The sequence below is a fragment of the Drosophila navojoa genome, chromosome 4 (assembly GCF_054131105.1).
Source record: "Drosophila navojoa isolate 15081-1374.11 chromosome 4, UAZ_NAV_1.0, whole genome shotgun sequence".
Lineage (NCBI taxonomy): Eukaryota > Metazoa > Arthropoda > Insecta > Diptera > Drosophilidae > Drosophila > Drosophila navojoa.
The window spans coordinates 8,389,512-8,399,796 of NC_142892.1; the positions used below are offsets into that span (position 1 = coordinate 8,389,512).

The window sequence follows — 10,285 nt, forward strand, 5'->3', positions numbered from 1 at the left end:
CTTGAGAGAGCTGTGACCTTGAATGTGAAGAGATGAGAATAGGATGAGAGAGGGATAGTACATTGAGGGTGGGGAAGGGAGAGGCAAATGGATCTCTAGCTCTTATATCTTCTGAGATCGACGAGCTCATATTTAGTAAGTAAAAAAAATGGATTTAATTTTAGGAAAAATTATTTTCTCATTTATTTCTGTTTTTATCGATATTGATTTTTAATTTTTTGTTTTGTTTTTGTTTTTTTTTTGTTTTGTTTTTTAACTCATTTTTTTCTTCTATGTAAATGGAAATTATAACAATGATTTTAGCTGTTTGTTCGACTCATCTCTTTTTTTTAGTTGCTGCTTTTAAAGTTCTAACTTAGCTTAATTTAAGCACAACAATTCTTAGTCTAAACTTTAACCGTTTCTGTACAAGCTATATGTGCATATTACATCTAGCTTATGGACTTTACATATAAATAATAATATTCGAGTTGTTCGGTTTGCTTCATTGTTGCCAGTTAATTATAAGATTAAGTTAAGTACAATTATTTTGAACGGAATGCGCATAACTAAACAAAAAAAAAAAAAAAAAAAAAAAAATCAATAATAAAAAATAAATGTTGCTAAAGTACATAAATAAATAATGTTAATTAATTATTTGATTTAATTTGCACAGGTACAAATCGCAATGCTATTCAAGGCAGCTGGTTCTAATAATTTCTCATGGTTCTCTGTTCTCCTGAGGTAGGTAATTTGTAAGCTTGAATTTTTCATATTCACATATATTTTATGTGAACTGCTCTATTATTTTTCTTTTATATTTTCTTTTTTGTTAACAAACTTGGCATCGGGCAATTGAAACAGTCTAGCTTCGCTCATACATACATACATACATATATACAGCTGCATACATGTCTTATAAATTATAAATAATTATAAATAAATACGATTTTAATTTTTAGTTAATTAAAAAAAAAAATTACATTATGTTTATGCATAGAAAACATAAAAAACAGTCTTGTGGTTGCATTTGTGTTAGTTTCTCGAATGAATAAATATGAATTACGTATACGCATGGTAACATATGTATGCGTATGTGTGCATGTTTGTTTATATATTTATGTATATAAATAAATTCTGCTTAATAACTGGGTACTATGCGCATGTCTTTTGCTTGGTTTAGGAATTGGAATAGCTCCGATATATGCATATATATACATTTAGACAAACATATGTATATATATGGCTATACAGTCTATGGCTATATCTATATACAGGCCAACTATTTACAGGGTATCTATGTACTAAAACCTAACGATGTGGCTCCTTCAGCTCACCTGCTGCGTGAGCAGATTCACCAGCTCCGTTCGCTCCATGTTGTTCAGCGTGTGCATATCGACGCCGAGTGCTGCGGCCACGGCTTCGATGTCCAGGCCGAAGGAGGTGAGCAGCTCGAGGAAGCGCATCTCCTCGCCGGTCAGCGGATTCGTGAGCGTGGGGCACGAGTGGTTGCACTGCGGCCAGCTGCAACGCTCCAGCAGCCGCAGTCCACACTTCTCGGGCACGCGCGGCACACGCTGACGCGGCTTCAGTTTGGTGGCGCTGTTGGAAGCTCGCCGTTTCTGCGGCTCGCTCGGCTGCTCCTTCTGCAGCTGCTGTTGCTGCTTGCGTCGCTGCTGGCGCTGCTGCTTGCGCTGCAGCTGCTGCTCGGCTGTCAGCTGTGGACGGCGGCGCTGCTTGTTGCTGTTTTTGTTGCTGCTGTTGCTGCTGTTGCTGGCTGCTGCCTCGTTCTCGCGCTTGCGCTGCAGCTGCTGCTGGCGACGTCGCTGCTTGCGTCGCTGTCGCTCTTGCCGGCGACGCTTGCGCTCCTCGCGCTGCTCTTTGCTCAGGTGATTCCTTTTGCGCTGCGGCGCCGGCTGCGCCTGAGCCACATTGTTCAGCTTCTGTGCCCGCTGGCGATGGCGCTGATGTCTTTGGCTGTTGGCATTGGGATGATGTTGCTGCCGCTCCTGCAGCGCCGTTGTCGTCGCCTCCGTGCTGCGCTTCAGCTTGTCGTGGCGCTTGCGTCGCGGCCGCGTCGAGTGCTCCCAGCAGCGCAGCGCCGAGGGCAGCGAGATGTCGTCGATCTTAATGTTAACCCAGTCGCGCTTCAGCAGCACCGCATGGCCAATGCAGCTGGGCGCGAACACGGCGCTCACGTTGTCCAGCGAGGAGCGCAGTGCGCCGCCCATTTCGTGTATATAGTTCCATTGCTGGGGCGTGACGGGCGCGCCCACATTGTCAGCGCGCATTTGCGCCTCATCGAAAAGCCACTGGAACACAAAGAGTGGAGCTGCAACAAGATGGAAAACTTTAGGGATCGAGTCGAAAGGGATATGCCTTTGAGTAACTCACTTTTCAGTGTGGGATACAGGCGATAGCCGAAGTAGCAGCGCCAAGGCTCTGTGGGATGCGCCTTGGTGCAGTCCTCGGGCAGCAAGCCCTGCCACAGCTTCCAGCCCAGTCGCACTGCCTCGCTGGAGGCCACTGCCGATGGTGTATATGGCTCTCGATCCAGAAACCAACCCGAATCGCTGACGCCGCGCACCGTCACCTGCAGCTTGCGCTCGTTGACTAGAAAGTCGCGCACGCGATCCAGGTTGAGCATGACGCCGAGTCCACCTGCAGAGGAGCCCACCAGCAGCAGCTCGCCACCAGGCACACGGCCCAGGCCCAAGGGTATCAGATCGGCAATCACCTGGCGCAGTATCAGGGCGCCCATGAAGCGCCAGCTGTTATCGCGGTCTCGTGTGTCCGGCTCGATGCGCGTGCCCGACCAGGAGTCGCTGCTGCAGTAGGGCACCAGCACATGGTTGGCATTGTGCCAGTAGGGGTTCTCGTCAGCATGCGGAGACAGAATGCCACCAGCTATAAAAGCGGGGAGTGGATTAGCTTCGATAGCAGTTATTTCTAGCGGTTTCACTCACCATCTCGTGTCTCTGGCCACTGGGAGGCGGTCATCAGATGGCGCAGACGCAGCCAACGCGCCCGGCACGAACGATTGTCGAAGCAGTGCCAGCCGCCCTCGAGAAACACGATCCATTTCTTGGAGTTGGGCTGCTTGCGCAGATAGAAGCCCGCGTGGGTGCCATCGTTGCAGGTGATGCTCGAGTTGGTCAACCAGGCACGCTTCAGAGACCGACTGTGATCGATGCCAGCATCGCTGTGCGCCGACGCGGCGCCCGCTGGGTGCATGATCATGTAGTTGCGCTGTATCATGTTCAGCGAATTGCCATTGGCCTCCGCCTGCTCCAGTTCCAGTTCCAATGGAGCTTTGCGCACGCCAAATGTTTCAATGTTGTCGTTGTTGTTTTTGTTTGCATTGCTGCTGCTGCTGCCGCTGCTGTTAATGCTGTTGCTGCTGGCGTGTGGCAGTGCGCTGAGTGCAATCAGCGGCAGCAACAGCGACAGCTGGCAGCACAGTTGCGTCGTCGTCGTCCACTGCAAGAGAAAGAATTTCTTGATTTAGAATAGCTGTAACTTACTCTCACGAGTTATTATTCAAATAAAGTGAAGCTCGAAAAGCAAACGGTGCTAAAGCTTTCGCGCTGCAGCAGCTTTGACGCGCCAGCCTGTGCTGCGCGCAAGCTTTAAAGCTGCATTCGGCACGCGTTCGGCTGCTCTCTCTTTGCTCCGCTCTCCCGCTCTCTGTATCCCTCTCTCTCTCTCTCTCTTCCACTGTGCGTTAACTCAAAACTCATTCACAACTTTTTGTTGTTGTCGTCGTAATATCAGTTGTTCTCTGCCTTTGCGTATTCCTCTCTCGCTCTGCTATGCTGCGGCCGCCTGTTGCTCTTGTGGTTTTCTGTTGATGTTGTTGTTGTTGCCTTTGTATTTTGGCGGAAAAACTTGCTTTGATCAAAATGCGAGCAAGAAGCTTTGCGATAAGATCAAAGAAATTTTTGCCGCGTATTTCGTTACGTTTTTGTTGTTATTGTTTTACGTTGTGCACTGTTTGTTGTTGTTTGCCGTTCGCATTAGCACATGGTGAGAGAGACAGACAGAGAGAGAGAGCGAGAGCGAGAGCGAGAGTAAGAGCCAGTGTGAGGGCCAAGTATTTAGTTAAACATGGGCTAGAGAGCTGCTCTGTTATTACACACATCAATTGTATATTAATCATACGCCTCGTGGGTCCACACACATACACATACACACACACGCATACATACAGCTGGATTTCACATTGTCATGGCCGCTGACGCGTGGTAATCAGCGTTGTCGACGTCTGTTTCTGTTTCTGTTTCAGTTTCAGTTTTGGTTGTTGTTGTTGTTGTTGCTGTTGCTGTTCTTGGCTTTGAACTTAAGGTCGGTTGTGCACATCAATCAAATGAGCAGCGGCGATTTGTGGTTGTCGTTGTTGTTGTTGTTTTGATTTTACGCTATTTTCCAGCAATTTGTAAATGATACAAAAACAACTAAGCAACAACAAAACGCGTGCCGCCAACAACAGAAGAGCACCAACAGAAACAACAACAACAGCAAGTCAAAGGCAACGATTTTAGTGTCTCAGTGTGTCAGTCTGTCAATTGGGTCCGCCTGTCTGCGCCGCTGTCTCTGCATAAATAACCATTCAGAAATCGTAAAGAAATCTTCAATCAATGTTTATTTTGGCTTTGAAGTTGTGCCGCTGTCTCTGCCTCTAGCGACGACAATTTGCAGACGAAATGCAAATGACACGGACAATTTGAGAGGAGGCCTACAAAAACAGCCAGAACAATTATGGATACACACACAGACACACTCACACACATACACATAAAACTTGGCCAGTTGCTCAACAGGTTGAAGTAACGGTAGCGAATTAAGCTTTAAGCCGGTGGCTAAAGCTTTAAGCTGTCAGCCATCTAGCTTTAAGACGTTGCTGCTGCTGCAGCTGCTGCTGCTGCTGCTGCTACTGATGCTGCTCTTGTTGCACACACATATTGAGCGACTTTTCTTCAATCAGTTTTCAGTTTTGCTATCGCTGCCGTTTTGATTGCTGCCTGTCTGTTAGTGGAGGCCTTCCCCCCATCGTGCTGCCACAACACAACTCAAGTAACCAAAAACGAAAAAATAAATAAAACAAAACTCTCTGATGTTTGCCGCTTAACAAATTGACAAGAATTCTAACGCTACGAGAGCTGCTCAATGAGTTGTGAGTTTCGTTTGAGCTGAAAAATGTAAATAGAGGAAATCAAAGTGGGGAATGAGACTCACTGAAGTGCAGAAGATATAATTCCATAAATATATTTATCGGAACTATGGAATCCATATTTATATTTTTAGCAATAAAGTAAATTTTACTAAAAATATTTTAAATAATTATTTATCTTCTTCTATGCTATTCCTAACTATTTGAGCAACCCTCGCCTATTGACATGCTTGACAATTTATTTTTGGGGCTGCGCCTACGATCTTCTAATGTTAACCAAGACCCACAAAACTACAAAATAATATAACAAAAATTACGTGTGTGCGCGGATTTACGCTTGAGTAAACAAAACGCGTGCCCACATTGACAAACACACACACACACACACACATATACACAGCCACAAGATAGAGATACTTAGATTCGAGCGTACGTTGCACTTGTTGTTTACCTGTTAAGAGAAAAAACGGCAGCGCCGACAGCAACAGCAACAGCAACAACAAGACCAACAACATCGGCAGCTGCTCTGTCGCCGTTGCCGCCGCCTCCGTCGACGTCGTCGTCGTCGTCATCGTCGGCTCCGCCAAAGGAAAAAATGTTCACAAGCGCCGCTTAATTACCCTATATAGCGTCTTAAGTTGCGCTATTAATTGCGGGCACTGCTTATTAATATTTTGCTTTTGGCTTGTAGTAACTCCTCTCTTTCTCCCTCTCCCTGTCTCTTTCACCGTCTTAGCTTCTTTCTCGTTCTCGCTCGCTCTTGGTCGATCTTTCTTTTCAGTCGGGCCAGTGTACCGATTTCTTGCGGCCAGCAATGCCGACAAAGGCGCCCGACCCACCCCAAGCTCCGTTCGCCCCGCTGCCCGGTTCCGGGCAGAGTTTAGGCAGCTGCTCTGTCTGGGGGCTGGCTGCCAGCCAACTACTTGTCGCGACGATTAAATTGTCAGTTTTTATTAATTGCTGCAAATAGTCAAGTCGCTCTCCCTCTCTCTACCCTGCTCTCCCTCTCTCTCTCTCCTTCTCTCTCTTTTAGTGATTGGCGCTGGCGCTAAGCGCTTAGTGGTTGCTATTTATATATATATATATGTATGTATGTATGTATGTATATATATATTTTACTTTTTTAATAAATGAAGCATACGCCCTGTGGTGACTTGAATTAATTTGATACGATTGTGAATGGTGTGAGTGTGTGTGTGTGTGTGCTTGTGTGTGTTAATTGTAATGCCATTAGGCTTTTACAGGTTAGACTACTATTAAATGGCTGCCTAAGTGAATTGGTCTATTAAAAAATTTGCAAATCTCTTTACAAATTGGCAACACGATTTATGGCTCATAATTATTTATAATCTTTGGTTAGGTAGATTGAAGACAGTAGCAAAAATCCATATATTTTTTAATTCACTTAAGATAAGTGGAAAATAATAGATGTAATATTTAATTTCGTTCAATTTTTTGATATATATATTGCTGATTGCAATAAAAGACGATGCAAGTAAATTTTCTTATTCAAGTTGAATTTATTTTTATGGGATTTCATATTTAATGTATTTATCGATAGCTTTAATCGTCCTATATGTTATTAAAATGCAGTAATTGTTGAAATAGCTTTTAAAAATGTTTTGTTTATATTTTTCTACTACGTTAGCCTCTTAACACTCAAATACACACACACACACACATATATTTATCGCACTCAAATATGCAACATAATCAATAACGACCTTGTCAAATCAAAGGAGCCGAGCGACTGCAATGACTGCGCTTGGCCAAGGCGGAGAGCTGAGGGTGTGCGGGGCAAGTGTTGTGGTTTTTGCTTTATATATAAATATGTTTTTGCCTGCTTTTGGTTCTGTTGGGGCCTTGCATCAGCTTATTAGTCGCAGCACTTGCTGCTACAGCAGCAACAACTCGCTCGCTCTCTTTCGCTCTGTCTGTCTGTTTATCTGTCTCTCACGCGGCTTATCGCATACGCTTAAGCAAATAGCGGGCCAGGCATAAATAAACTTCCGTTGCCATTGTTGTTGCTGTTGTTGTTGTTTATTGTTAGTCCCATTGTTGTTGCCAGTTTGTTTGATTTTCGTGCGGCGGCGGTGAAGACAAAATATGGAAAAAAAGCGCGCGCAAATGCAAAAATCAAAGCGAAGTAACCGTTAAATTTAAACGGAAGCAGCGCGGGCAGAACTTTTGTTCAGCATGGACTAATGGCCGGAGGTACCAAAGATTGCAATTTATCATAGAGAATGTAATCACTGGAGACTGAAGATGCCCAAGTTCTATATACTATTCGGATAAGAAAATCCTAGTTATGTCCGATTCTTTTCATACCATCGTTATTTCTTAAGTCTACCTCCCATTTATCGTCATTTACATTTTCTCCAGAATTGACCTTAATATTTTTGTTGCACTTAGAGCTTGCAGCTTGAGCGTGAAGCTAGGCAACATAATTGCAACTGCAATGGTCAACAGCCAAGCGACGGGTCCGCTAGCCTGTCTGCCCTTGCCTGCCTGGCTCTGCTCCTAAAACAGAGCCAACGACTGCCTGATGTGAGGCATTCATAAAATACACCTGTTTGCAGCAATTTAATACTTTTTATGGCATGGAAATAACGCAACGGCTGAGGCTGAGGCGGCGGCGGCTGCTGCTTGTGTTGATGCGGCAACTGCAGTGCCACGCAGGTAATTCGGAAGCAGCCTCAAATGAAGCCGCAAGCAGCGACAGCAGCAGCAGCAGCAACAACAAAAGGCCGAAGCCGCGGCCTAAAACATGTAGCCAAGTGCCAGGCATCGTTATTAGACCGGCCACAGCTCTCACTGTATGTGTGCGTGTGTGTGTGTGTGTGTGTGTGTGTGTGACTGTATCTTTGTATCTGTGGGATGTGCGCACGTCTGCCGAGCGGCTACGCTGATCGCTTTTTACTCTGAGCGCGCTAAACCCGTGCCGTTTTCAGCTTTGTACTTTGCCGCCCCGATGGCCCGATGGCCAATGCCGCTTTGCGGCATGCTGCAAAGCAGATCTCGCAGCCAGGCAGCCAGCCAAGTCAGCCAGCCAGCCGGCCAACCAGTTCGGCCCAAGCGCACGAACGTACGAGCGTACCCAAAGGCAGTCGTCGCACTCATTGATCTTAACTTTGAAAACAGTAGCCAACTACTCTATACGCTATATGGCATGGAGGCTATACGAACTGGGACTCTTCAAGCTGTGGAGCTCTGGATGTGGTTGTGGCTTCAAGCGAAGTGGAGCGCACGAAAGCGGCCTGCACTTTGTTGTTGTTGTTGTTGTTGTTGTTGCTGATGAGGGTTTTTGGTTAGCTATACTTAAAGAAAAAAAGTCTCTTTGCTGCGTTCTGTCGGCCTTTTGGCTTTTGTTTTGTTTGAGTTTTATTTATTTTTATATATGTACGCATAATTTTTTTTTTTTTTGGTAACTTGTTGTTGTTGTTGGCCTTTTGCGCACGCAGGCAAATTTAAGCTGATTTTTATGCCCTTGCAAAGGATTTTCAAATTGATTTCGATTTCTGCGATATGCTAATGTCGTAAATAAAGCTGTAGATGTTGCTGCTGTTGTTGTTGCCGCTACTGCTGCTGCTGCTGCTGTAGTTTTTCGGTCAACTCAATTGGGCGGATTAAGTCGGAAGCTATTAATTTTAATTGACGTGCTACTGTTTTTTCGTGTTGTTTTTGGCCTGTTTTTTTTTTTCTTCTCCAACTTCAGCGGCAACTTTTGATATTTGCGGCCCTCTTTAATAAGTTGCTGCTGCTGCTGTTGTTGTTGTTGTAGCGGTGGCTACTGTATGGCTTAGCCAATAAATTCAGTGGTTAAACTCACCTGCTTGTGTGTGTGATTGTTGTTGTTGTTGTTGTTGTTGTATTTAATCCATTTATTTGTGGCGGCTGGCATATTTTGTATCTGAACAGCTGCCATGGCTCACATATGTGTGTATATATATGTGTATATATATTGATAATGATAAATGATTATGATTATAGCCTTTATTGAATCGCAGCGAACACTTGGCTGCTCTGCCCTCTTCAGTTATCGAGTTGTTAAGCACTGTTGGCTATCAATGCACAATTTTGAAGCACTGCATGTTTATTGCTGCACATTCTGCAAATATTTAACCATGTTTTGCCATGCACACTTGGCCTACACTTTCATTCTATCGGCTTGATATATGATTTGTGATTATTTTGATTATTCAATATAGATATTGATCTGGGAACACTTTGAACACCCGTTGCACGACTGCGTGAGAGAGTTGAGACTGAGACTGAGTCAGGGAAGACACTTGTTGGTACGTCCGCACACGTCGAATGCTCGAAACGGAATGAAATTTTTACCTTGCCTTGTGTCGCTCTTTGGCAGCATTGCCGCCGACGCTGACGTTGACGCCGACATCGACGTCGCCGTCAGCGTCAGCGTCACTGCCAGCTGCGGCTCACGTGCGCTCGTACGCCGCTCTCTTGCGCTCTATCAGTTCAGTGCGCTCGCTCGCTCTCGCATTCCAATCACTTGGCGTACTCGGCGTGGTCTTCGTTTTTGTTTAGAATACGCAAAATAATAACAAAACTAATAATAAACTGCAAGGCAATGCAATTTGAAAGAATTATGCGCTCTCATTCTCTCTCACTCGGCGGCCAACTCTCTGACTCGTTCTCAGTCCGCGTTGCGTCGGCGTCTGCGTCGGCGTCGGTGTCGATGTGGGTTCCTTTATTTTTTGTTTTTCAGTTTTTTTTTTAATAATCGTCTTACGCTTTTATCAGCGCCTTTGATCTGCTTAATCGAAAGCCGAAATGGCTTCTGGTTTTCGTTTCGGTTTCATTTTTTTTCGGATTTCGGATTTCGGTTTTCGTTTTGCTTGTGGCTCTTAATGTTGTTGTTTAATTCGCCATCTTTTGCGCTGGGCGAGTTCGTTGCCTAAGTCTTTTGTTTTATTGCTGGTCGTTTTTTTGTCGCACTTTTTAATTGCACATTTAATGCTAATTTAGTGTAATTGCAAATTTTGAATGCAGTTGCGTTTTATGCTGCGCTCAGAAGCACCCGCGACGACAGCTTCAATAATTCGCCCATTATCATACATATATATATACATATGTACATATATAGGCATATGTATGTATTTTTATGTTTTTAAT

At 44.8% G+C, this 10,285-nt stretch overlaps 1 protein-coding gene across 1 annotated transcript; it reads right to left on the minus strand.

The window, feature by feature from the left end:
• Positions 1 to 716: 716 nt before the first annotated feature.
• Positions 717 to 9,472, minus strand: Notum (palmitoleoyl-protein carboxylesterase notum). Its single transcript, XM_089259334.1, has 4 exons — positions 8,979 to 9,472; positions 2,946 to 3,459; positions 2,374 to 2,886; positions 717 to 2,311 (listed from the first exon to the last, which is right to left on the minus strand). The coding sequence occupies exons 1-4, from the start codon at positions 9,072 to 9,074 to the stop codon at positions 1,308 to 1,310; spliced, it is 2,127 nt and encodes a 708-aa protein (XP_089115460.1). The 5' UTR covers positions 9,075 to 9,472; the 3' UTR covers positions 717 to 1,307.
• Positions 9,473 to 10,285: the final 813 nt, after the last annotated feature.

Coding starts and splice junctions, on each gene's coding strand:
- Notum (XM_089259334.1), bottom strand. CDS start 9,074: ATGGCAGCTGTTCAGATACAAAATATGCCAGCCGCCACAAATAAATGG. Junction 3,460..8,978: donor ACAATCACACACACAAGCAG/GTGAGTTTAACC, acceptor TTTCTCTTGCAG/TGGACGACGACGACGCAACT. Junction 2,312..2,373: donor CCTGTATCCCACACTGAAAA/GTGAGTTACTCA, acceptor ATCTTGTTGCAG/CTCCACTCTTTGTGTTCCAG.